The sequence below is a fragment of the Sus scrofa genome, chromosome 5 (assembly GCF_000003025.6).
Source record: "Sus scrofa isolate TJ Tabasco breed Duroc chromosome 5, Sscrofa11.1, whole genome shotgun sequence".
Taxonomy (NCBI): domain Eukaryota; kingdom Metazoa; phylum Chordata; class Mammalia; order Artiodactyla; family Suidae; genus Sus; species Sus scrofa.
Genome location: NC_010447.5, coordinates 7,309,561 through 7,336,155, shown reverse-complemented (window position 1 = coordinate 7,336,155; position 26,595 = coordinate 7,309,561). Strand labels below are relative to the sequence as shown.

The following is a 26,595-nucleotide window of genomic DNA, read 5'->3' as shown; positions in this document are numbered from 1 at the left end:
CTGTTTTTTGCCTAGGACCTCAGTCTAGGAACCTAGTTAGACACGTTAACAGCAGAGTATTCTGGTAATTAGATCTCATTTTGTTGATTTCCTTAAGAGAAAGGGTTTTGGGTTGGTTGGTTTTTCTTCTTCTACTGCCCCATGGTATATGAAGTTCCCCAGCCAGGGATCAGATCCAAGCCACAGCTGCAGCAACACCAGATCCTTTAGCCCACTGTACCAGGCTGGGATCGAACCTGCATGCTGGCGACGTGGAAACACCAAGAAAGGGTCTTCAGATATGACCACAGGAGCAAATAAAATGATGTTATTGCTTCTCAGTTGTAGGTCTTTGAAATACTAAAAATTCCTACTCTGCCTCTTAGACTAAAGCAGAAGACTGCAAAGTGGAACCTACAGAAACAGAAGAGAGAGGCACTGAATTAAAAGCTGAAACAAAAGAGGAAGAAGACCAGCCAAGTACTTCAGCTACCCAGTCGTCTCCAGCCCCAGGACAGTCAAAGAAGAAGAGTAAGTCTCCTAGGCTCTGTATTTGTGGAGGCGGACAGAAAACCAAGTAGAACCTAAAACCTTAGTAGAATGAGTTTGGGCTTCATGGGCCGTGAAGTTGAACTTTAATGTGAGTTCATTAAACTTGGAGCCCTTGGCCTGGCTGCTTCATTATCACTAATGTTGTAGAAGAAACTGGCTTTCTTTTAGGTATATTCGAACGCTTCCTATAGTCACTGGGCGGCTAACTTCTCAAAATTACCTTTGTCAGAGGAGACAAATTATTAAATAATATCCTCGACTAAAATGCAGGAGGTGATACCATTCGTAATATTTTATGTATCCTATACACTTGGCACTGTGCCACACACCTGCTCCGTCTCATCCAAGAATTTCACAGCATGTCTGAGGTTACTGATCCTCATTTTTTACAGGTGGGAGAACTGAGGTTTAGCAAAGTCAAGTAACTTGCCCCAGCTTACTCAGCCCAGGCAGACTAATTCAGAGTCTCTGCTCCAAACCACACTACAGAATATTAATGAATCAGGCCGAGCAAGCAGCAGTGCTTAGCAGAGAATGTTAATTCCCACAGAAATGAGTTTACTAACTAGTTTCGGACTAGAATTTGCTGTGGCTCTACTAACCCCTCTTGGGTACAAGTAGGACTTATCTCAAGGGGGAATCTACTGGCTCCTAAAAATGATATGTAAAAGTGCTCCATGAATACAGTATGCTTTAAAATGGCCAGATTAAATTATTTTCATTTAAAAATAAAGTTATGTATTGAGGTTCTATTTTAATGTAGGCTGCAACAAACCCAGTCTTACTATTAGGAATCTGTTTATAAAACAGCTTATCTCACAAATTTACTCAAATTCTGGTTTTTTTGAGCACAGTAAAGTATGAGAAACAGCGGAGTTCCCATCATCGTGCAGGAGAAACAAATCTGACTAGGAACCTTGAAGTTGTGGGTTCGATCCCTGGGCTCGCTCAGTGGGTTAAGGATCCGGCATTGCCGTGAGCAGTGGTGTAGGTTGCAGACGCAGTTCAGATCCCAAGTTGCTGTGGCTCTGGCGTAGTCAGGCAGCTACAGCTCTAATTAGACCCCCAGCCTGGGAAACCTCCATGTGCCTCAGGTGCGGCCCTAAAAAAAGACAAAAGACAAAAAAAAAAAAAAATTAGGAACAAAAAAGCTCCTCCCATCTATTTGTCTGATTTTTTTCATGGCAGCCCCAACCACGTGGTGAAAAATACACAAGGTACTGACAAATGTACTCTCTTGAAGATAAAGTTAATTTGTAAACAGAAGAAATAACAAGGCCTCTCCTCAGAGGGATTTTAAAGCTCGAACTAGACCCTAATGGCCAGCCTCTTAAATAGTAGTTTAGTACCATTTGGGGCACACCAGCAAATCTTTCCTAACTTTTGGGAAATACTATTACTGAGAATAAATTTGAACATCATTTGATGGCCTTAGTTCATCATTCTTGAAATAACAGTTCTCTTTCTTTAGACTTAAACCCAATATTTGCCACTAACATAGTAAGAAAATATAAGGGAATTCCCCAGTGGTCTAGTGGTTGGGACTTGGTGCTTTGACCGCTGTGGTCCAGGTTCACTCCCTGCTCAATGAGATCCCACATCAAGCTGCTGCATGGCACAGCTGCCGCGCCCCCCCCCCCCAAAAGTAAATAAGTCTTGTTCTAAAGCTCTAAAACCTCAAGCATTTTAGCAAAGGACTCTTGCCCTTCAGTGGTTCCGATTCCTTTGGTGATAAGTCTAATTTCTGGCTTGTTATATGCTATCACTATGAAGGAAGGCTTTTATCTGTTACTGCTCGACGGTATTGATACCTCACCTATTGTCAGTATGTTTGGGAATATTCTGACAAGTCTTTTCACAAATTTTTGGAAGGCTTAGGATTCTGTTTCTACTTGGTGAAGACTGTCTTAACTGGGTTTCTGGCTAAGAAATTAGCTGAGTCATGAAGGGTATTTAAAGGTGACTAGACAAGGTGTTTTAAAGGCTCTATCCAAAGACAACCAGGAGTTAGAAACAGGGGGGATTATTTCATGGGGACGATTGGGGGAATTTTGTGTTTTCTGAGTCTTGAGATAGATTTTATAGCTTCAGCTTGAACTTTTTTTCTTCCGCTGTTTATTAATTAATAACTAATTTCAAATACACTCTTCTTAAGTTTTCAAACCTGACGAGTTACGACAGGCACTGATGCCGACATTGGAGGCACTTTACCGTCAGGATCCAGAGTCCCTTCCCTTTCGTCAGCCTGTGGATCCTCAACTTCTAGGAATCCCTGTAAGTATGTGGTAGTACTTCTCGTTTCTATTAAAATTTGCTGACAGCTTTATTTGGATGAAATTCACGTGTCATACAAGTCACCTATTTATAAAGTGTACAATTCAGTGGGTTTTGTGTATTAACAGACTCGTACAACTGTCTCCACAGTTTTGGATCATTTTCATCACCCAAAAAAGAAATCCCATCTCCACAAGCAGTCAGTCCCCTTTCCTCCTGCAGCCCCCCTTACTCCTAACCACCTGCTGGTCTACTTTCTGTTTCTGGATATATCTGTTCCAGACATTTCATCAAATATGGAATCTTGCAGTATATGGTTCTTTGTGACTGGCATCTGTCACCTGGCATAAGTTTTCAAGATTTGTCCATATTGTAACTCAAGTCAGGGCTTGATTCCTTTTTAGGGCCCAGCAATACTCCATTGTGTGATAGACAGGCATTTTCTTTACTCATTCATTATAGTTGATAGACATTTGGGTTGTTTATATACATTTTGGCTGTTGAGAATAGGGAGCCTAGGGAGTTCCCATCGTGGCTCAGTGGTTAACGAATCTGCTAGGAACCATGAGGTTGCGGGTTTGATCCCTGGCCTTGCTCAGTGGGTTAAGGATCCGGCATTGCTGTGAGCTGTGGTGTAGGTCGCAGACGCGGCTCGGATACTGCGCTGTGACGTAGGCTGGTGGCTACAGCTCCGATCAAGCCCCTAGCCTGGGAACTCCATATGCCGCGGGAGGGGCCCTAGAAAAGGCAAAAAGGCAAATAAATAAATAAATAAAATTAAAAGAGAATACGGAGCCTATGAATATTTGCATACACATTTGTGTGTGAATGTGTGTGTGCATCTTTATTTCTCTTGGATATATAGCTCATAGCGGATTGCTGGATCATATATAGCTTATTTATTTTTATCACTTGAGTAACAGTTCATGAAAAGATGGACCCGAGTTAGCTTTATCTGCTTTTTATAAAGTTACCTTTACACACCAGGCTGCTGACAGGTTTCATTTGAGGATTTTAAGTGGTATTGGATAAGGAATTGGAGTGCTTTGAGGAGCAAAAATCCATTAGAGCCTTTTTTTCCCCTATATTTTTCTATGGCCTTAGATGGGTCACTGACCTTCTCTGGGCTTAGTTTTATCTTTAGGTCCCTTCTAGTAGTAAAATGTTAAGGGTCTTTGACCTCTCACTCTTTGAATTTATCACACGCATACCAAGGTAAAGTCTCTGGAATTGCTTTTGTAGATGTCAGCTTGCTAGTCTGTAGTAGTTTTTATTTTCTCTGCCCCTGGATGCTTCGTTTCTCTGTAGACTAATGATTTAAACAAGTGATGGGCATCAGTCATTTCTTCGGAAATACACATACATCGAATACTTCACGTTTTCTAAAAAACCAGTGATTACAGCAAGATACGCTGTAGACCTTGAGTATACTGAGTGAGGCTTTGGGCAATGTTGGTGTCCCTTTCCTTTCTAGGATTACTTTGACATTGTGAAGAGCCCCATGGATCTTTCTACCATCAAGAGGAAGTTAGACACTGGACAGTATCAGGAACCCTGGCAGTATGTGGACGACATTTGGCTCATGTTTAACAATGCTTGGTTATATAATCGGAAAACGTCACGGGTGTACAAATACTGCTCCAAGCTATCAGAGGTCTTTGAACAAGAAATTGACCCAGTCATGCAGAGTCTTGGATACTGTTGTGGTAGAAAGGTAAGAAATTCTTGCACAGAATTGCACCAAAAACTAGACCAAATAAAATCCTGAATCATCAGATGTTAGGAACTTGGTCATAGTTGCCTGTGGTGCACAGTGCCCAGCATGAGCTAATTTTTCTGTGCCTGCCAGTTCACAAGGAGATCCTCTTGTCCTCCTGAGTTCTTTGGTAATGGTGGAAGGATGTGACCATTAAGCTTACCGCAGTGGTGAGATAATACAGTAGTAAAGTAGAGTAGTTTAGTTCCGTGAACTGTGTTGGAAACTGACATTGCCCATGATGAGAGCCAACATGAGAATTAAGACCTCAGAAAAGTTTGTTTCTGGCGTTCCTGTTGTGGTGCAGCAGGTTAAGACCCCAACATGGTGTCCATGAGGATGTGCAGGTTCAATCCCTTGCCTTGCTCAGTGGCTCTTGAGTTAGTGCAAGTTGCGGCGTAGGTCACAGATGGGGCAGCTCTATTCTCCCCCCAGCCTGGGGACTTCCATATGCTGCAGATGTGGCCATAAAAAATTTTTTTTTTTTTTTTTTTTTTTTTAATTTGCCAGTGTAAATGTTTTTTAGCTCACCCTTCGAACCATATTTAACCAATGGTTTCTTTTGCAGTTGGAATTCTCTCCACAGACACTCTGTTGCTATGGCAAACAGTTATGCACAATCCCCCGTGATGCCACTTATTACAGTTACCAAAACAGGTAAGCTCCACTGTGTGAACCACGGTCACAGTGTCCGCGTGTCTAGGGAGTGCATGCGGATGGACCAGCACACATACAGTCATGGTGCGTGTGTAACTCGCTCGAAAACAATTGTAAAGCACAAGTTCTGGTCTTTGCGTTCTGCCTTTGTTTGCAGAATCATACAGTTTCCTAGGAGAAAGTAGCTTTGTGTTTGTTGTTGGGGCCCTTATTTTTAAAAGGCAGGAACCGAAGGCATTAAGAAGTTAAGCAACTCTATGAGTTGGTGTCATACATAGGATTCAGTCCCAGGCCTCACATTTCTTTCCATTGTCCGTTTGTAGCTCACCACAGCCTTGGGCAAAACAGATAATTTTCAAACTAGTCTTTCTGCTTGTCCATGAAATTGCTGTCAGCTATTGATTGCTGACAAAAACTACCAGAAAACTTTTAACCAAAAGTTTGTTTGCCAGCTGTATCTTTTAGGAAATGTTTCCTTTTTGTGTGCAGCCTATCCCTGAGTTTTTCTTGGAGTACATAAAAACAGGATTGGAGTTCCCTTATGGCTCAGTGGGCTAAGGATCCTGTTTGTCACTGCTGTGGCTTGGGTCCCTGCTGTGCCGTGGGTTCAGTCCCTGGCCTGGGAACTTCCACATGCCACAGACATGACCAAAAGGAGAAAAATTAAAAATAGAGGATTCCCAGGTATTGGCTTTGCTATATTAAGCAAATAAAAAGGAGTACCTCCAAAAATAGCTCTGTACCAGACTGTTCCTTAAGAAGACTTACATGTGACAATAGCCTTCTAATAAATTAGACACTTCTTTATTTTCTCCTGCTCAAATAAGGCTATAATCACACCAATTATATTCAGTAATCTCTCTTAATCATGATTTATCTTTTATTTTGTGTAATCAGCCAGTAGTATAGCTGACATGCGGCATTTACTTGAGGCTCTGTGACAGTAATAGCAAGGTGTTTTATCTTAGGTTTTTTGCTGAACTTGTGTGCTACAGTTGTATTTCTAGCTTTGAAAAAGTAACTTAAACTTTTTGTTTTATTTACAAAAAGTTAGGTGCATTCTCCTAATGCTTTGTAGTCATTAGAATCTACCTTTTTTTTTTTCCACTCATTAAAACCTAGGAAAAGTGGGTCACAAATTGTCATAAGCACCATGTATTCAAAAAAAGCAAGTGACAGTGGGCATAAGACTTCTCGCGCAGTAATCTTGGCGTTTATATACCATTTCTGGATTTTTAACAGTGATCTGTGTGCTTACAGGCTTCGTATCAAGGACTGTGTAATCATTTACCTTCACACACCACTGACTTTCTTTTCCCTTGTAAACTATGTCATTGGTGGCTAAAATCAGGATTTAGCTGTGCAGACTTTTTATTGTACTTACGTAGCTTCCATGGGATCTAAAAGAAATTTTATGGTTTTATTTCAGACCACAGTTGTTTTTAGATGATTATTTCCTTGTACTGTATCCATTCCATAGTGAGTTTTTCTTTGGAAGTGGGGAGATTTTTTTTTTTTTCTTTGTTACATAGAATTGCAATTCTTCTCTCCCCAGTATATATTTATTCTCCTTTTGACCATTTGCATCAGGAAGCATTAATTACTAAAATGAAAGGGTGTAGGTCTGTGTGAGACTTGTTTGTTTTATTTGCTGTAATCATTTGCTACTTGTGATCCCATTGAGATATTTAATGCTAATCTGTGCTTTGCCTTGGCTTTCTGCTTTGTGTTGTCTTGTCTTGCTTTTATGTTTTTTGTTGTCCTGCAATCCCTCATTTCTTCGTTTGTTTTGTGTTTTTTTTTTTCTCCCTCATGCTTGTCGTTGTCTGCACTTGGCTTTGATTGCAAAAAACAAAACCAAAAACAAAACCCAAACTGTGGGGTCCATAAATCTGCATCATTGAATGTCCTTGTCGCCGTTGATGACCTGCTCTCTGCTCCCGTCCCCCTCCTTGGCCTGCTGTGATTGGTGGCTTCGTTGCTTGGCTTGGGCTGTGTTGTGTGAACGGAACAGTTCACCCCAGTATGGCCTTCTTGCCGACAGGTATCATTTCTGTGAGAAGTGTTTCAATGAAATCCAAGGGGAGAGCGTTTCTTTGGGGGATGACCCTTCCCAGCCTCAAACGTAAGTAACTACATTATTTTGGAAAGTACCGTCCTATTTCTCAGTTTGTTATCAGGTGATTATGTTCAGGCTTCTAAGTGGCCTTGGGTTATGCTATCCAGTAGGGTAGCCATTTGCCACAGGTAGTTATTTAAAGTAAATACAACTTAAATTCCTAGTTTCGGTTGCTCGGTTGACATCGCGTGGCTAGTGGCTGCCGTATTGGTCAGTGCCGAGGGAGGACATTCCACCGTCCGGGGATACAGCGGTACCGGATGTCATGTTAGGTTTTATCATTTTAAGATATGTTTCTTTTATGAGGAAACAGTCAACTTCTAACGCATATAAGGGAACTTCATTCTAGCGTTAGGAGTTGGAGGGAAATGAACGAGTTACACCTTCTCGTAAAGGTAACAGTGTGAAAGTCACCATAATCATGCACATCCTTCAACAGCATGAGAGGTTTCGGAGTCTGTGAGAGTGCCTTCTTACGGTTGGACTTCTGCAGTCTCGGAAGCGCTCGTGGTTTGGTAAATGCCAGGGAAAATCTTCAGACATGGCCTAAACTGCTTCGTAGGTCTTCTCATCTCTAAGATTTAGTTAGACACTCAAATTTGGACTGTTTTTAGGGAGAAAGAACTAGTTGGTGTCCTTTTTAATATCAGCTGCTTTTTCAATTTAACCTGTAATAAGCAGAAGCAATTCAGAACATTTCCCAAAAAAGTGTGGAATTACTATGTTACTAGTAAACACAGAACTTCTGAGAAAAATTGAATGTTTCCAAATTGGGTTTTGAAGTTGTACTTTTCCTTCAGTCACCATTGACATTAATATAGTGGGGTCTGGTACTGGTCTGAGGAGTAGGTACTGGGTCCCCTTGAATTTTAGGGAGGTTTTCTGACCCTCGGCTAAACCAGGGAAGTCTCCTCTAGCCAGGTTTCCCTGATGCAAGAAAGGGAGGCAGCCTGAGCATTGGTGCTGTCGAGGGCTCACCACATGCTCTTTACCTTAGGAAGCACATCCCTGGCTTTGAAGAGTGTAGAGATCCCTCTTCCAGTTCTGCAGACCAGCAGTAGGCCTGAAAGCATGCAGTACTAACAAGTTCCCACTCCTCCGGTGCTGCTGGTCTTCAGGACACTTGGAGTAGTAACAAGATCTTAGACCATTGACCCTTGAATCTCTAGCCTGTAACTAGTAGAAAATAGTTTAAGTGTGGAAATGTCCTCATTTTTGTGAGGAGGAATCACCGAAGCCACAATTCAGCCACCTGAAGTCTGTTCTAGGTAGAGGGTAAGATGGTTGGTTTCTGTATCTGGGGGGGTCTGAGCAGTATGGTAGATTTATGGTAGTATAAAGCTATATCTGTGCTAGATTTCAGGATGGGAGACCATGTGGAAATGTTTTTTGGCGAACTATAAGTAACCTGAAATATGTACTCCTGATACTGAAATTTTCTATTAATACAAAAAGTTGTTTGACTAAGCTGTGCTGGAAAAAAAATTTTTTTTAAATAATGATTTAGCTCCCTCTATATACACCTCTCTACACATATTGTGTCTCATACACAGTCTAGGAACATTAAACTAGTAAAAGGTATAGATACCTAACACTGAAAGGAGTAGGCAAGATTTTAAAAGGAGAAGAACAAATTCATATTTTTAGTCCTTACTGGGTTCTCCTTTTCCTGTAAATGGTAATAGATTTACTACAAAGTCCTTTCCAAAAACATGGGCATTCCTTTATATAAATGCACATTTTGTGGGAGCCAAGACTGTTCCTTTTTATTGTTTCCTTGGTATATTTTTGGAAGATTTAAATAATCCACTTACAGGGTGGGGTTTTTGTCCCTTTGGTTAGAACAGTAGTCTGATTGATCATCTTTTATGTCACTTTTTCTCATTGTCTCCCTCTTCTTTCCTTAGTACAATAAACAAGGAACAATTTTCAAAGAGAAAAAATGACACTCTGGATCCTGAACTGTAAGTCATTCTCCTTGAGTAGTCAGTACACTTTGATTTTCTTTCTTTTTAAAACTATTGCTTCAGCGAGTTCCCACTGTAGCACAGTGGAAACAAATCCGACTGGTATTCATGTAGATGCCGGTTCACCAACCCCTGGCCTTGCTCGGTGGGTGGGTTAAGGATCTGTCATTGCCGTGAGCTATGGTGCAGGTCGAAGATGCGGCTCAACCCACATTGCTGTGGCTGTGGTATAGGCTGGCAGCTGTAGCTCTGATTCGACCCCTAGACTGGGAACTTCCATGTGCTGCGGGTTTAGCTCTTAAAAAAAAAAAACCTGTTACTTCAGTTCTTTCCAAATGATCTTGGCTATTTTTTGAATTGTCACAAATTGAGAAATATTGGATGTTTTGATCTGGTTAAAGATTTGGATTTAATCTTGGCACTTTGACCTTTCATTTCTAGGTTTGTTGAATGTACAGAGTGTGGAAGAAAGATGCATCAGATCTGTGTCCTTCATCATGAGATCATCTGGCCATCTGGGTGAGACATCAGTATTTTCCCTAGACATTTTCTTTGTCATGGATTTTAGCAAGTTTTTGTCTTTTGGCAGTGATTTTATCTTCAAAGTTACTATCTCTAAAAATTCTTCTTTGAATTGCAAAAAGAAAATTAAAATCCAGTATTAAAACATTAAATCAGCATTCCCTTGGGGTGCAGGGGATTAAGGCTCTGGTGTTACTGCAGTCACAGGCACAGCAAACAAAAAAATTTAACCTAGAATCCAAAAACAGAGATCTTTCTCTTATTTGCATTATTTCAACCCATATACATTTTGCTGGTTCTTTTTTAATTTTTATTATTTCTTTTTAGGGTTGTACCCAGGGCATATAGAAGTTCTCAGGCAAGGGGTTGAATTGGAGCCACAGCTGCCAGGCTACACCACAGCCAGTGGCAATGCCAGATCCAAGCCGCATCTGTGGTTCATGGCAAGGCTGGATCCTTAACCCACTGAGTGAGGCCAGAGATCAAACCCGCATCCTCATGAATACTAGTTGGGTTTGTTTCCGCTGTGCCACAACAAGAACTCCTGCTGGTTCTTTTTTTTTATTTGCCTTTTTTCTGTTTTTTTGTCTTTTTTTGTTTTTTTTTTTTTGTTTTTTTGGGGGGGTGGGTTTTGGATTTTGTTTTGTTTTGTCTTTCCAGGGCCACACCTGCGGCGTATGGAGGTTCCCAGGCTAGGGGTCGAATCAGAGCTGTAGCTGCCAGCCTACACCACAGCCACAGCAACGCAGGATCCGAGCCACATCTGTGACCTACACCACAGCTCATGACAACACCCACTGAGCAAGGCCAGGGATCGAACCCGCAACCTCATGGTTCCTAGTCGGATTCGTTAACCACTGCACCACGACGGGAACTCCTTTTTTTGTCTTTTTAGGGCCACACCCTCGGCATATGGAGGTTCCCAGGCTAGGGATCTGATCAGAGTTCTTGCTGCCAGCCTATACATCAGAGCCACAGCAAGACCGGTTCTGAGCCACGTCTGCGACCTAAACCCAGCTCACGGCAACGCCAGGTCCTTAACCCACTGATCGAGGCCAGGGATCGAACCTGAAACCTCATGGTTCCTAGTTGGATTCATTTCTGCTGTGCCATGACGGGAACTCCTGGTTCGTTTTTTAATCCTTTGGTGGTCCTATGGGAGTTACCTCTGTGGCACAGGGAAATCAGTCGCATCTCTGTAGTGCCGGGATGCAGGTTAGATCTCCAGCCTGACCCAGTGGGTTAAGCAGTCCAGCGTTGTCGCAGCTGGGGCAAGTCACAACTGTGGCTCAGATCTGATCCCTGGCCGGGGAACTCCATATGCTGTGGGGCAGCCAAAGGAGGGTGGGGGCAGAGGTAAATACTTAGTAAGTAAAGACTTATTAATCGAGGTAGTAATAGGAAATTGGTAGCACCTGGGAGCTAGCAAGGAGGTGTTAAATTTGGCAGATTCTGAATGTTACTTATATTGCAATAGAAATTTAGAAGATACAGGCAATGGATGGCGCCGTGGGGACACCTCTGTCTCTGACTCTGAGAGAACATTGTTCGGAATGGTATACTACTGTCCAGTGAAAGCAGAGTTGCATGAAAAAAAAAATTAGATGCAGACTTGAATGAACTAGGTATTCTGGGGCCTTATTTTCTGTTTCAGAGTACTATCTGCATATTTACCCAGGCTGCACACCATCAGTGGCTTCCATAGCCCACAGGTCCATTGTGACACTTACCTGTTCACTGCTGTGGGCTGTCTGTCACTCTCCAGGAGTAGGGCTGGTCCCAGCTCTGTTCCGGGGGAAGGGGGAGGTGTCTGTGCATTACGGGATTCTTATTAGGACAAAACCTCTGCTCTCTGCTTTGCTCTCTTCTTGGACTGACTGTTGATGTTGGTTTGAAGGTCACAGGAGAGGGGGCTAACTAACAAATTTCCGGGAAACAACACTAAGCTAATTTGCAGTGGTTGATGTATATATGGCTTTAGATAGGCCTTTATCGTGCTCCCCTTAATTACAGAGTTGGTAGGAATAATTAAAAGACTTGGAGCAATGATCCTTGCAAGTGAGGATCAGCCAGCTGCTGACTTCTGTAATGTCCATTTTTCTAAGAATTCTACTTAGGCACACATCCTTATGTAATCGCAGAAAGAGAATGTAATGTTTAAAATCTGTTAGTGCTAAGAGTTCCCTGGTGGTCTAGTGGTTAGGGTTTGGCACTTTCACCATGACAGCCTGTGTTCAATCCCTGGTCTGGGAACCAAGATCCCACAGCAAGTGAGGTGTGTGCTGCAGCCAAGAAATAAAGTCGATTAGTGCTGTTTGCAGAATGTACTTGATTACATTGCCACCAGTAGCACATAGAGGGTTTGCCAGTGTGACAGGCCATAAAACTAAATTCCTGCTTTAATCTGTAATTCTTCAACATCTTTGCACATGTAAACCAGTTTTTATGCCCTTCACGTTTTCTCATGTATTTGGCCTATTTTTCAGTTAGATTTTTTTTTTTTTGTCCTTTTTCTCTCTTAATATTTTCTGAAAAATCTTTGTATGTTATATTAAATCTCTATAATGTATTTAGAAATATTTCTCCCAGATTGTCTTTTAAATTTCAACTGTATATACACATAAGAGAGATTTTTATGGTATGTATGACATTAAATGTTTCTCTGAGTTGTTCAAGCAAAGTCTTGGTTTATGTTTTAGATTTGTCTGTGATGGCTGTTTGAAGAAAACTGCACGGACTAGAAAAGAAAATAAGTTTTCTGCTAAAAGTAAGTTTTATTCTTACTTTACTTAAATTTACTTAGGTACGTTTTGGCAAAACTTTACTGAAGCATAGTTAAAAATAAACATCCAGGAGTTCCCGTCGTGGCGCAGTGGTTAACGAATCCGACTAGGAACCATGAGGTTGCGGGTTCGGTCCCTGCCCTTGTCAGTGGGTTAATGATCCGGCGTTGCCGTGAGCTGTGGTGTAGGTTGCAGACGCGGCTCGGATCCCGAGTTGCTGTGGCTCTGGCGTAGGCCGGAGGCTACAGCTCCAATTAGACCCCTAGCCTGGGAACCTCCATATGCCACGGGAGTGGCCCAAAGAAATAGCAAAAAGACAAAAAAAACCCAAAAAACAAAATAAACATCCAAAATGAATTATTTTGTTTCAACATTATTTAAAATATTAAACCAAATTAAAAATCAAAAAATTTTTCCATGGTCTATGTGATGTACTTTCTGGTGTGAAATTCATGAGACCTGATGATTTATATAAAGGAAGGTAAGTGGAGTTCCCGTCATGGCTCAGTGGTTAATGAACCTAACTAGTATCCATGAGGACACAGGTTCGATCCCTGGCCTCACTCAGTGGGTTAAGGATCTGGCATTGCTGTGAGCTGTGGTGTAGGTTCCAGATGCGGCTCGGATCCTGCATTGCTATGGCTGTGGCCAGCAGCTACAGCTCCGATTCAACCCCTAGCCTGGGAACCTCCGTATGCCACGGGTTCGGCCCTAAAAAGACCAAAATAAATTAATTAATCAAATAAAACCTATATGGTCTTTTTGGTTGGGTGGGGTGGCAGTCAGCTTTCGTCTCACAGATGCCTTTGCATGGTTTTTTTTGCTCCTCTCCTGGTTGCTTTTGTTCCTGTGCAAGGTGAAGCACAGCACTCAACAGTTGTTATTTTTTAAATATTGAAATCAGGACAGATTGCATATGGAGACTTACTTTTGTCTCTTTTGAAATAGAAAATATTTTCAGGAGTTCCCGTCGTGGCGCAGTGGTTAACGAATCCGACTAGGAACCATGAGGTTGCGGGTTCGGTCCCTGCCCTTGCTCAGTGGGTTAACGATCCGGCGTTGCCGTGAGCTGTGGTGTAGGTTGCAGACGCGGCTCGGATCCCGAGTTGCTGTGGCTCTGGCGTAGGCCGGTGGCTACAGCTCCGATTGACCCCTAGCCTGGGAACCTCCATATGCCGCGGGAGCGGCCCAAGAAATAGCAACAACAACAACAAAAAAAGACAAAAAGACAAAAAAAAAAAAAAAAAAAAAGAAAATATTTTCAAAGTAAAACGTGAGAAATAACATTTAAAAAGCATTCACTACCCCGGAGTTCCCGTTGTGGCTCAGTGGTTAACCAATCCGACTAGGAACCATGAAGTTGCGGGTTCCACCCCTGGCCTTGCTCAGTGGGTTAACAATCCGGCGTTGCCGTGAGCTGTGGTGTAGGTCAGATCCCACGCTGTGGCTCTGGCGTAGGCCGGTGGCTACAGCTCCAATTAGACCCCTAGCCTGGGCACCTCCATATGCCAAGGGAGCGGTCCAAGAAATGACAAAAAAAAAAAAAGAAGTATTCACTACCCTGCTTGTTTTGTTTGAGCTGAACTGAAATTAGAATGATACGAGAAGATTAGCATGGCCCTCTGCAAAGATGATACACAGACTTGTGAAGTTTTCTACATTAAATTTTATCTTTCTAGGTATTGGCTACATTGCTAACTTAACAAAATCCAGCAAGGTATCCTATTAGTATTGAGAACCAGAAATGAGACTTGGTTTGAACCTTAAGACTGACAGTAATAAATTTGCACCTTGGTTACTGCTGAACTTTCAACGTTTGCATTCCTAGGGTTGCCATCTACCAGGCTTGGCACCTTTCTGGAGAATCGTGTGAATGATTTTCTGAGGCGACAAAATCACCCTGAGTCGGGAGAGGTCACTGTTCGAGTAGTTCATGCTTCTGACAAAACTGTGGAAGTCAAACCAGGAATGAAAGCAAGGTATCAAAGGATTCCCCCTTTTCTTCTCATGCGGCTCCACTGTTGCTCGAATGCTCGAACGTGGTTACTGTTGATTCTAATCTGAGTGGGATGTTGTGGTTTTTCCCTCCAACATGAATTGTACAGGTTTGTAGACAGTGGAGAGATGGCAGAATCTTTTCCGTATCGAACCAAAGCCCTCTTTGCCTTCGAAGAGATCGATGGGGTTGACCTGTGCTTCTTCGGCATGCACGTTCAGGAGTACGGCTCTGACTGCCCTCCACCCAACCAGAGGTAGGGTTTGCTATGCTACGGCTACTTCTTGTTTGCCTGCGAGATTGAAGTTACCGTAAGATGAACAAGCATGATGGATGAGAAATTGTTTGATGTGCCTGTTTTGGAAATCCAAGGTTTCAAATGCACAGTGCTAAAGTGAAACCAAAACAAAAAGCAAAACAGGAAACGCTGCTCAGAGAGTTCCCTCATGGCCCAGTGGATTAAGGATCCAACGTTGTGACTGCTGTAGCTTAGTTTTGATCCTTGGCCCAGGAATATCCCCACATCACGAGCAAAGCCAAAAACAAAATACTGTGGCCGTGGCAATAAGGAAAGGAATATGAATAGCAGCCTAAAGTTCAGAATGGGAAAAAAATGACTACTTTTCAGAAACTGTACTTAAAAATCCAGGTTGTGTCAGCTGCCTTGCTGAGGTGTATATGAAAGAATGTCATACAAAGGGGATAAAGTATGGTTTAGAGTTTTCCATTTCCAAAATGAGTGCTGCCAGAATATATCTAGCTCAGTCAGTACTGACGGGCGATACGGTGTCTCAGGCCCTGCCAGGTACTGAGATATAATAGAGCCACGGGCCCACTAAACGTCCCTAAAGGGCTCCCAATCTAGTCATTGTCCTAAAGAACTGTAATATTGTGTGATGAGCATTACAAATGGCAAAAGCGAGGAGAACTCCTGTGACTTGGTTTCTTTCTCCCCTTCGGTACAGGAGAGTGTACATATCATACCTCGACAGCGTTCATTTCTTCCGTCCTAAATGCTTGAGGACTGCAGTGTATCATGAAATTCTAATTGGATATTTGGAGTACGTCAAGAAACTAGGGTAAGCATAAAAAAAACAAGTGCTGTTTTTAAAAACAATCTGTTTAATTAGTTTTAAACTAGTCACCACTGTGGTGGTATGGTGAGAGAAAGGTTAAAACATGGAAATGTGTGACTTTTTGCACTTTGGCTTTCATCTAGTGGAACTATAATCTCAACTTAGAGATCCTTTGATGTTAATTTTGCCAATGGGAAAGAAATGGCTATCTTAACCCTAGTTGTACCCATCCCAGGTTAATGTGTTTTGTTCAGTTAAACGGTTTGATTTGAACATTGATACTCATTTAAGGCCAGAATCTTAAACTGTACTTGATGCTTTTACACTTGAGTATCAAAATCAAACTAAGGTCTGGAGATAGAAAAATTTGTCAGACTGGCTCCTTACCTTCAGGGTGCCTGAGAATATTCAGCATCTCACCTTGCAGTTTGCGTTTCACTTAGCTCTCTTGTTGACATGGATTCATTTTCCTTTGCGTTATCCCCCCCCCCCCCCATTTTTTAAAGTTTCATTGAAGTGTATTTGATCGACAGTGTTGTGTTGCATTATACCTTTTCTTTGGTCTTTAAATACAAATTTACGGTTTTATGATCATAGATTTTGCCTAGTTCTGGCACAAGACTTTTTATATGATGTGGATTGCACACTTTGTGTGATCTTGGGGAAATCATTGGTTTCCGAACGGACTCCACTTTTGATTTAAAGTGTAGCGTTCTTTCTGGTCGGGGTAACCTTTTCTTTTGTATGTTTCTCCTCTTTGTATTATTAGATATACAACAGGGCATATTTGGGCATGTCCCCCAAGTGAGGGAGATGACTATATATTCCATTGCCATCCCCCCGACCAGAAGATACCCAAGCCTAAGCGACTGCAGGAGTGGTACAAAAAGATGCTCGACAAGGCCGTGTCCGAGCGAATTGTCCACGACTACAAGGTCAGGAGTGCGGTGATGGACTGCTGCTGCTCTGCGTTCTGCCGTTTTTACCATCTTAAAAATCTTGTGTTTATTCTCCTTCCTTTATGTTGTGAAATTAAGCTAATTTGATAATGGAGGGGGTTATTTTCTTAAATTACTACTAAGATGAAGTGTAACTGGCAAAATATTTAATCACCATTCATGATGATAGGGTATCTTGTGATAACTTAGAACCACTGAATTTATCTGTACTTACTCCTGAGAAGGAAAACATGAACTCAGATGTTTCCCTAACAGCATAGCAGATCATCCTGTAGCCATGTGATTTCCAGTGTCTGTAATTTGGTTTGTTCTGAGCACATTCAATGAGGTGTGCAAGGCAGGTGTCTCCCCCCCCCCCATTGCCCTACATTCTCTCTGAAGAGTGGTTAAAGGCCTTGCTGTCAGTGATGCGGCCTCTGCCATTGTTCTGGCAGGATCATTTGCCACTTGGTTATGTAAGGGCAGATCCTCTCCCTGTCCTCATAGGTAGAGGAAAGAAGAAACCAGAAATACCAGACCTCGTGCTGTCTGTGACACTAAGCATCTCCCCGGGCATTGCGCTGTGCTATAAAATCTCTGCCATCTTCCAGAAGACAGAGCTAATTCTTCATGTTTTCTTGTGTCCATCAGCTGTGACTGTTTCTGTATAGTAAATGCTTTTTTTAAAAAAAACCAAATTCTTATGGATATTTTCACAGGATATTTTTAAACAAGCTACTGAAGATCGATTAACAAGTGCGAAGGAATTGCCTTACTTTGAGGGTGATTTCTGGCCCAATGTTCTGGAAGAGAGCATTAAGGAACTGGAACAGGAGGAGGAAGAGAGAAAGCGCGAGGAGAACACCAGCAGTGAAAGCACAGACGTGAGGACTTTGCACTCTCCTTTCCACCCTCTGCCTCAGCTCTCGCCTACAGCCCAGAAGTGGGCTTAAAGCTCTCAGCTCTGTTCAGTTGAGCGAGAAGTATTAGTGTGGTTACAGTAGTTTTTTGGGGGGTTTTGTCTTTCTAAGGCCACACCCGCAGCATAGGGAGGTTCCCAGGTTAGGGGTACAATCAGAGCTGCGGCTGCTGGCCTACGCCACAGCAACACAGGATCCAAGCCGCATCTGCCACGTACACCACAGCTCATGGCAGCACCGGATCCTTAACCCGGTGAGCGAGGCCAGGAATCAAACCTGAAACCTCATGGTTCATAGTCGGATTTGTTTCTGCTGTGTCACAACAGAAACTCCATCTAGTTCAATAGTTTTAAACCTTTTATCACCAGGTCCCGTTTTTAAATGAAATCTTGAATTTCTAGTAATGGAAACCAAAAGCAGGAAAACCTGAAAAACTAATAGAAAATTACCCATCTAGAATATGGGGTTGGGGAGTTCCCGTCGTGGCGCAGTGGTTAACGAATCCGACTAGGAACCATGAGGTTGTGGGTTCGATCCCTGCCCTTGCTCAGTGGGTTAACGATCTGGCGTTGCCGTGAGCTGTGGTGTAGATTGCAGACGCAGCTCGGATCCCTCGTTGCTGTGGCTCTGGCGTAGGCTGGTGGCTACAGCTCCGATTCAACCCCTAGCCTGGGAATCTCCGTATGCCGTGGGAGCGGCCCAAAAAATGCCAAAAAGACAAAAAAAAAAAAGAGAATATGGGGTTGGTAAACTTTTTCTGTAAAGGTCTAGATTATGAATATCTTGGGCCTAGCAGGCCATATGTATCTCCAGCCTTTTTTTTTTTTTTTTTTTTCTTCCTAACGCTTTATAGATGTAAAAACCAGTCTTAGCCCCAGAGTCTGCCAGTCCCCCAAACAGAACCTGCACTGTAGGAGGATCACCAAGGACCTTTTCCTTGTCAGTCACTTTCCTGTGACTTATCTAGATCACCCTTGCTGGGTCTGAACCACTAAAGTCACACCCCTACACAGTCTAACACCCTTTACAGCCTGAGATTTAAACTCATTAATTGAAAGTTTTTCAAGGATTTTTTTTTTTTTTTTTTTTATGATAGGCCCGTTAAATTAGAATGTGAGTGGAAGGAAATTTAGCCAAGGTTTTTGGCTCCCTACTCCAATCTCTTCACTACCCCACATTGCCACTCACTGCTGCTCCCTGTCCTCAAATCTGGGAGCGCATGGATCCATCGGAGGGTCTCCCGCTCTGCAGGTTCTTCTGGTCAACAAGGCTGCCATTGCCTTAGTAAGGAGACATTAGTGCAGATTCTTCACTGGGAGAAAAGCAGGGTGAAAACGTTAGTAAACCTTCGCTTACTGTAAACAACAGCTTTAAAAAAGAGGATGAGTGAAGAGAGCAGCTAATGGAAGATGAAAGGTTATAATCTCTAGTTTCAAAAATGGAGTCCTTGCCATTAGTATTGCTCAAATCTCGCACTGTTAACAAATAGTGAACATTGTTTTGTCCCCTTGTGTCAACCTGCAGGTGACAAAGGGAGACAGCAAAAATGCTAAAAAGAAGAATAATAAGAAAACCAGCAAAAACAAGAGCAGCCTGAGTAGGGGCAATAAGAAGAAGCCAGGCATGCCCAATGTGTCTAATGATCTCTCGCAAAAACTCTATGCCACCATGGAGAAGCACAAAGAGGTAAGATACAGCCACCAAGAATGGGAAGGGGGGGAAAAAAAAAAAGAGGACAGGATTTCTTTAGAAAAATAAATGAATAAACTGCATGCCATGATTGGTATTTATGACTTGAGCACCAAACCATCTGAAATTCAGAAGGAAAAAAAAAATCACTTGATGGGGAAGAAGGAACAAAGAGGCTGCTGGCGTAGACGGTCAGAAGAGGAGACGGTGAGAAGGCTTTGTGTGTAGCTCAAAGTTCCATGGTATTGGGAAGAGTATAAGCATGTTTGTAATCTTATACGTGTTTCTGTCGGTTGTTCAATGAGATTGGCTCGTTGGATGTCTTTGTTTTATTTTAGACCAAGCTCCTTAGAACTCCATTTGGCCATTCTAGTTTGTCATAATAGGACTTTGGCAAAACAAATGATTTAAAATGTTGCTTGCTTGCCTTCCTGAAAGGGAGTTGAAGAACGGTTAAACTTTCATACATGCTCTTATAACCCCTTCTTGGCAAAGTTAGAATTTTTAATTATTGTATGTCTAGATTGCTGATTTATTGTTACAGGTAGTTTGAGCACACAACGGGTTGTGTTGCGGGTTTTTTGTTTTCCCCTCAACCTAATCATTGATAAGGAGTATTGAGGGGTGATTGATGTCTTTTTTTTTTTTTTCCACTTTGACATATTTTTGACTCTGCTCAGACATCATGTTCTAATAGGGTATATTCTAGCAGGTATGGCATAATTTGTGGCTACATCTTCTAAAGACAGTAGCTATTGGTGTCACCCCTCAGGAGTTAGAATCTAAGGTTGTCTTGGCTCAGGGTGATGTTCAGTGGGTCCGTCCTGCTGGCTGTTAGGGAGGGTTGGCCATCGTGCGGATTTCCTCGGGAGTCACCAGGTGGTCTTTCTGCCCCTGTTGTGAATGGGTCATTAGATTCAGTCCTTTCCTGTGTGAGCCCATCTTCGAATGCTCTTTCTTGCTTTATGAGTGCTGCCTTTGAGCCAGTGTCAAACCGGTATTACAAGGTCAAGCACACATCACAGTCGCCCCTGGATGCTCTTAACTTTTGGCGTCCGTTTTGCTATGTGTGTCTCCTCATTGTGTTCTTGTCCTATGCTCTTTTTCTAGAAACACATGCTAGACTCTTGTTTTGTGTAAACAGTGCTGCCCAGGAGTGACTACAAGTGTTACTGCCAGTTTGCCGATTTTTCAGGCTCCCCAAAACTGCTAGAATTTAATGGGCCGTACAGCAGTTGCTCACAAGTTCTTGATCTCTTGAAGGTTCCATTTTACATTTAATATTAGATGTATGACACCAGCTTCCTCTTGCAGCCTTTACACCAGTGGTTAAGGTTGTTGGGTGTTTTCAAACTTCAGTGAACAAAACTTTTGCTGCTTCTCTAGCAAGGATGAAGGAGGTTTTGATTTGTTTTAATTTTCCATCCCAGTCAGCGTTATCCTCCACACTTTTAGGAAAGTTACATAGAAGATGCCCCCACACCCTTCACTTAGGTTCACACTGTTGTCAACATTCCACTACATTTTCTTTACCCCAGCAAGTACCTCCTCAGAAGGGACAGCCTCTGCAGGACCCAGGGCCACTGTCTCCCGTCTGCTCCTCAGGCTCCTGCGAGGGCCACGTGTTGGGCTGAGTTGCCATGTCTCAGTTCCTGGTCTTTCTTTCATGGCCTGTGCATTTGTTGACTCCAGGCCCGTCGCTTTGTAGACTGTCCTTCAATCTGGATTTGTCCTGTCTGTTTCCTTATGATTAGAGTCAGGTTAAACCTTGGATTGCCTCTGAAAATAGACCGTTTAGGGGCAAAATGTCCACTGTACCTGTGCTGCACCCGACCAGTCTTATTTTGAAGGACTTACCGAATGAGGTAGAAAAGAGAAGATGAAGATTTTTAGGCCCATTGTAGTCGTAGAGAACAGAGGTATGTGAAATGGGAGGCCTGGGTCCGGTGACCGGGTGGTGCGGTCGCACATCCGGTCAGGCTTCTCGGCTCCCAGCACCCAAGGTGCTCCAGTTAGTTCCAGGGTCCAGTTGAGACTTGTCTGTTTTGCAGGTCTTCTTTGTGATCCGTCTCATCGCTGGCCCTGCCGCCAACTCCCTGCCGCCCATCGTGGATCCCGACCCCCTCATCCCCTGCGACCTGATGGATGGGCGGGATGCCTTTCTCACCCTCGCAAGGGACAAACACCTGGAGTTCTCCTCCCTCCGAAGAGCCCAGTGGTCCACCATGTGCATGCTGGTGGAGCTGCACACCCAGAGCCAGGACCGCTTTGTCTACACCTGCAACGAGTGCAAGCACCACGTGGAGACACGCTGGCACTGCACTGTGTGCGAGGTAGGCCCCGGCAGCGGGAGGGGCGGGCGCTTGAGGCTCCCTCGGCAAAGGGGCTTTTTAACCCTAGCAGGATATGCAGATGCTTCCGAAGGACCTAAGTCCTGGGAGGTTGACTTGCACCTGTGTTTCCCCCCCAGGATTATGATTTGTGTATCACCTGCTATAACACTAAAAACCACGACCACAAAATGGAGAAACTGGGTCTTGGGTTAGATGATGAGAGCAACAACCAGCAGGCCGCGGCCACCCAGAGCCCAGGAGACTCCCGCCGCCTGAGCATCCAGCGCTGCATCCAGTCTCTGGTCCACGCCTGCCAGTGCCGCAACGCCAACTGCTCACTGCCCTCCTGCCAGAAGATGAAGCGGGTCGTGCAGCACACCAAGGGCTGCAAGCGGAAAACCAACGGAGGGTGCCCCATCTGCAAGCAGCTCATCGCCCTCTGCTGCTACCATGCCAAGCACTGCCAGGAGAACAAGTGCCCTGTGCCCTTCTGCCTCAACATCAAGCAAAAGCTCCGGCAGCAGCAGCTGCAGCACCGGCTCCAGCAGGCCCAGATGCTTCGCAGGAGGATGGCCAGCATGCAGCGGACGGGCGTGGTGGGGCAGCAGCAGGGCCTGCCCTCCCCAACTCCTGCCACTCCAACCACACCAACGGGCCAACAGCCAGCCACCCCCCAGACGCCCCAGCCCCAGCCCCCCTCTCAGCCCCAGCCCACCCCGCCCAACAGCATGCCGCCCTATTTGCCCAGGACTCAAGCCCCTGGCCCTGTGTCCCAGGGCAAGGCAGCAGGCCAGGTGACGCCTCCAACCCCTCCGCAGACTGCTCAGCCACCCCTTCCAGGACCCCCACCTGCAGCGGTGGAGATGGCAATGCAGATTCAGAGGGCAGCGGAGACACAGCGCCAGATGGCCCACGTGCAGATTTTTCAACGGCCGATCCAGCACCAGATGCCCCAGATGCCTCCAATGGCCCCCATGGGTATGAACCCGCCCCCCATGGCCAGAGGTCCCAGCGGGCATTTGGAGCCAGGGATGGGGCCTGCAGGGATGCAGCAACAACCACCCTGGGCCCAAGGAGGGTTGCCTCAACCCCAGCAACTCCAGTCTGGGATGCCGAGGCCGGCCATGATGTCAGTGTCACAGCACGGTCAGCCCTTGAACATGGCTCCCCAGCCAGGACTGGGCCAGGTAGGTGTGAGCCCTCTCAAACCAGGCACTGTATCTCAACAAGCCTTACAAAACCTTCTGCGGACTCTCAGGTCTCCCAGCTCTCCCCTGCAGCAGCAGCAGGTGCTCAGTATCCTCCATGCCAACCCCCAGCTGTTGGCTGCGTTCATCAAGCAGCGGGCTGCCAAGTATGCCAACTCCAACCCGCAGCCCCTCCCTGGGCAGCCTGGCATGCCCCAGGGCCAGCCGGGGCTGCAGCCACCTACCATGCCCGGTCAGCAGGGAGTCCACTCCGGCCCCGCCATGCAGAACATGAACCCCCTGCAAGCAGGCGTCCAGAGGGCTGGCCTGCCCCCGCAGCAGCCACAGCAGCAGCTCCAGCCGCCCATGGGAGGGGTGAGCCCCCAGGCTCAGCAGATGAACGTGAACCACAGCACCATGCCTTCACAGTTCCGCGACATACTGAGACGACAGCAGATGATGCAGCAGCAGCAGCAGGGAGCAGGGCCAGGAATTGGCCCCGGAATGGCCAACCATAACCAGTTCCAGCAACCCCAAGGGGTTGGCTATGCCCCGCAGCCGCAGCCTCAGCCGCAGCAGCGGATGCAGCATCACATGCAGCAGATACAGCAGGGGAACATGGGACAGGTGGGCCAGCTCCCCCAGGCCCTGGGAGCAGAGGCAGGAGCCAGTCTGCAGGCCTATCAGCAGCGACTCCTTCAGCAACAGATGGGGTCGCCTGCTCAGCCCAACCCCATGAGCCCCCAACAGCACATGCTCCCGAGCCAGGCTCAGTCCCCACACCTGCAAGGCCAGCAGCTCCCTTCTCTCTCCAATCAAGTGCGTTCTCCCCAGCCTGTCCCCTCTCCACGGCCGCAGTCCCAGCCCCCCCACTCCAGCCCTTCCCCAAGGATGCAGCCTCAGCCTTCGCCACACCATGTCTCCCCACAGACCAGTTCTCCACATCCTGGACTGGTAGCCGCCCCGGGCAACCCCATGGAACAAGGGCATTTTGCCAGCCCAGACCAGAATACAATGCTTTCTCAGCTCGCTAGCAATCCGGGCATGGCAAACCTCCATGGTGCAAGCGCCACGGACCTGGGACTCAGCACCGAGAACTCGGACTTGAATTCAAACCTCTCACAGAGTACACTAGACATACACTAGAGACACCTTGTAGTATTTTGGGAGCAAAAAAATTATTTTCTCTTAACAAGACTTTTTGTACTGAAAACAATTTTTTTGAATCTTTCTTAGCCTAAAAGACAATTTTCCTTGGAAAACACAAGAACTGTGCAGTAGCTGTTTGTGGTTTAAAGCAAACATGCAAGGTGAACCTGAGGGATGATAGAATACAAAGAATATATTTTTGTTATGGCTGGTTACCACCAGCCTGGTTTTTTTCCCTTGTGTGTGTGGTTCAAGTGTGCACTGGGAGGAGGCTGAGGTCTGTGAAGCCAACCACATGCTCCTGCCTTGCACCTCCAATAGGTTTTATTATTTTTTTAAATTAATGAAAATATGTAATATTAATAGTTATTATTTACTGGTGCAGATGGTTGACATTTTTCCCTATTTTCCTCACTTTATGGAAGAGTTAAAAAAGAACATTTCTAAAACCAGAGGACAAAAGGGGTTAATGTTACTTTAAAATTACATTCTATATATATATAAATATATATAAATATATATTAAAATACCAATTTTTTTCTCTGGGTGCAAAGATGTTCATTCTTTTAAAAATGGAAAAGAAAAAAAAAAAAAAAACCTCCCCCTTTCTCCCCTCAAGTCAACTTTTGTGCTCCAGAAAATTTTCTATTCCATAAGTCTGAGCGTAAAAACTTCAAGTATTAAAGTAATTTGTACATGTAGAGAGAAAAATGACTTTTTTCAAAATATACAGGGGCAGCTGCCAAATTGATGTATTATATATTGTGGTTCTGTTTCTTGAAAGAATTTTTTTCGTTATTTTTACATCTAACAAAGGAAAAATTAAAAAGAGGGTAAGAAACGATTCCAGTGGGATGATTTTAACATGCAAAATGTCCCTGGGGATTCTTCTTTGCTTGCTTTCTTCCTCCTTATCCTGCCCCCCCACACACACACACTTTCTGTAAAACTTGAAACTAGAAAGCAAAAACCCTCAACTTGTAAATCATGCAATTAAAGTTGATTACTTATAAATATGAACTTTGGATCACTGTATAGACTGTTAAATTTGATTTCTTATTACCTATTGTTAAATAAACTGTGTGAGACAGACACCTGACTTTGCACTTCTTGCCATCACATCTTCGTCTTAGAATATGCATCAGTTTAAATGCCTGATGCATGGGATTCCTGGGGAAGGCTGAGAGCACTAGCTTATAGCCCTCCCTGTTAAATCAAGTGATTTTTTTGAAAAAATTTTTAAAAATAGATTTTGGTAAAATTGTCCAAAGTTAGGGGAAAACACAAATACCAGCTAAATGTCTATTTTATCAACATGAATTTATATTAATTGGCCTCTGACAAGTTTATGCATAGGTCCTTCTTCCATGGTCCCCTATGGACGACACGGTCTTGAAGGGATACGGAAGCAGCTGAGAGAGCTCCTGTCACAGCTCAGCGGGTAACGAACCCGACTACCGATGAGGACGTATGTGGGTTTGATCCCTGCCTGGCCTCACTCAGTGGGTTAAGGATCCAGCATGGCTGTGGTGTGGGCTGGCAGCTGTAGCTGCATTTCTACCCCCAGCTTGGCAACTTAACCTGTGCCATGGGTACGGCCCTAAAAAGCAAAAACAAACAAAAACAAAAAACACCCAAGAGGTGTCCTATCTGCCTAAGTCACAGGTAACTCCTTGAAAGAGCAGCACTTGAAGTCAGGGCGACAGCAGGTCCCTGGTCTCTGTTACACTTTGCTTTTGCTGACAGCTGGCCAAGACGTCTTTGGGGGAATGAAGATGTGGAAATAGGGCCCAGCAGGCTGAGAGGTGACAGCATGAAGTCCGGTACCATGCCAGGATGGAGAGGCTGCCAGGCCACCCTCCAGCTGAATACCACGTTGGCAAACGAGCTTGAAAAATTAGGGGGCCACTGCTAGCAAGCTGTCTGGCATTTGGCAGGTTTTCCTTGTTTACTGCAGTGGAGCTTTACGCTGGCCAGACAGTCCCCTAGGGGCTAAGGAAGGAAGATCTCCCTCTAGGTACCTTGATTCAAACCGCTGTTCTTTCTACTGCTTGACATCGTCTCAACGAAAATAACCAGGACCCCAACTTAATGAGCTAGACTTACACATTCAGCATTAACCAAGGCCTGTTCCAGAAGATGCTACCAAGTATCCACCTGCCTCAGGTCGGGGGTCCAGCAGATGAACGCGCAGCGCCTGCGTCGTGTGCCAGAGATCTGAAAGAGAAGACAGAATGATGTGTTACAGGGTACACACAGGGAACAGAGGGAGCAGGTGGGAAGGCTTCTGGCTGTTGGGAAAAGTTTCTGGAAAGATAGCTTTTCCACTGGATCTTGGAGGGGAGATGGATAGGAAAAGGCGGAGAGGGGTGAGGAGGGACTCTGCCCAGAAGAGTAAAGAATCAGATCCTACTGGGAAAACAGCTTCAGGGCCACTCGCCTGAGACCAGAGAGAGAATGCTGAGTCCTTGTTACAGAAAAGCCTCCAGGGTGCCCCCCCACTACCAGGGGCCTAGGATTAATCCTGTGCCCCCTAAAGGGAAGTATTCAGAACGCTAATATATCTCCAGTAAATTCCCGGCTTTCATAGCGCTAACCTCTTTGGCTAATAGCGTTAGTATCAGATAGTGTTAGTATTTTCACTACAATATTGCCAGGAGAAAAATGAGGGCAGAAATAATTAAATGGGGGAATTCCT

At 44.5% G+C, this 26,595-nt stretch overlaps 1 protein-coding gene across 1 annotated transcript in view; it reads left to right on the top strand.

Annotated features, from left to right (window-relative positions):
- EP300 (E1A binding protein p300) overlaps window positions 1-24,991 on the top strand; it is an 83,351-nt gene extending 58,360 nt beyond the window's left edge. The window contains 16 exon segments of the mRNA XM_001929213.5: window positions 366-510; window positions 2,687-2,805; window positions 4,280-4,519; window positions 5,130-5,218; window positions 7,263-7,343; window positions 9,245-9,301; window positions 9,746-9,823; window positions 12,526-12,593; window positions 14,438-14,588; window positions 14,715-14,861; window positions 15,571-15,684; window positions 16,451-16,616; window positions 17,339-17,503; window positions 19,064-19,225; window positions 21,280-21,561; window positions 21,699-24,991. Coding sequence (XP_001929248.2) covers window positions 366-510; window positions 2,687-2,805; window positions 4,280-4,519; window positions 5,130-5,218; window positions 7,263-7,343; window positions 9,245-9,301; window positions 9,746-9,823; window positions 12,526-12,593; window positions 14,438-14,588; window positions 14,715-14,861; window positions 15,571-15,684; window positions 16,451-16,616; window positions 17,339-17,503; window positions 19,064-19,225; window positions 21,280-21,561; window positions 21,699-23,894 — 4,260 coding nt within the window. The 3' untranslated portion in view covers window positions 23,895-24,991.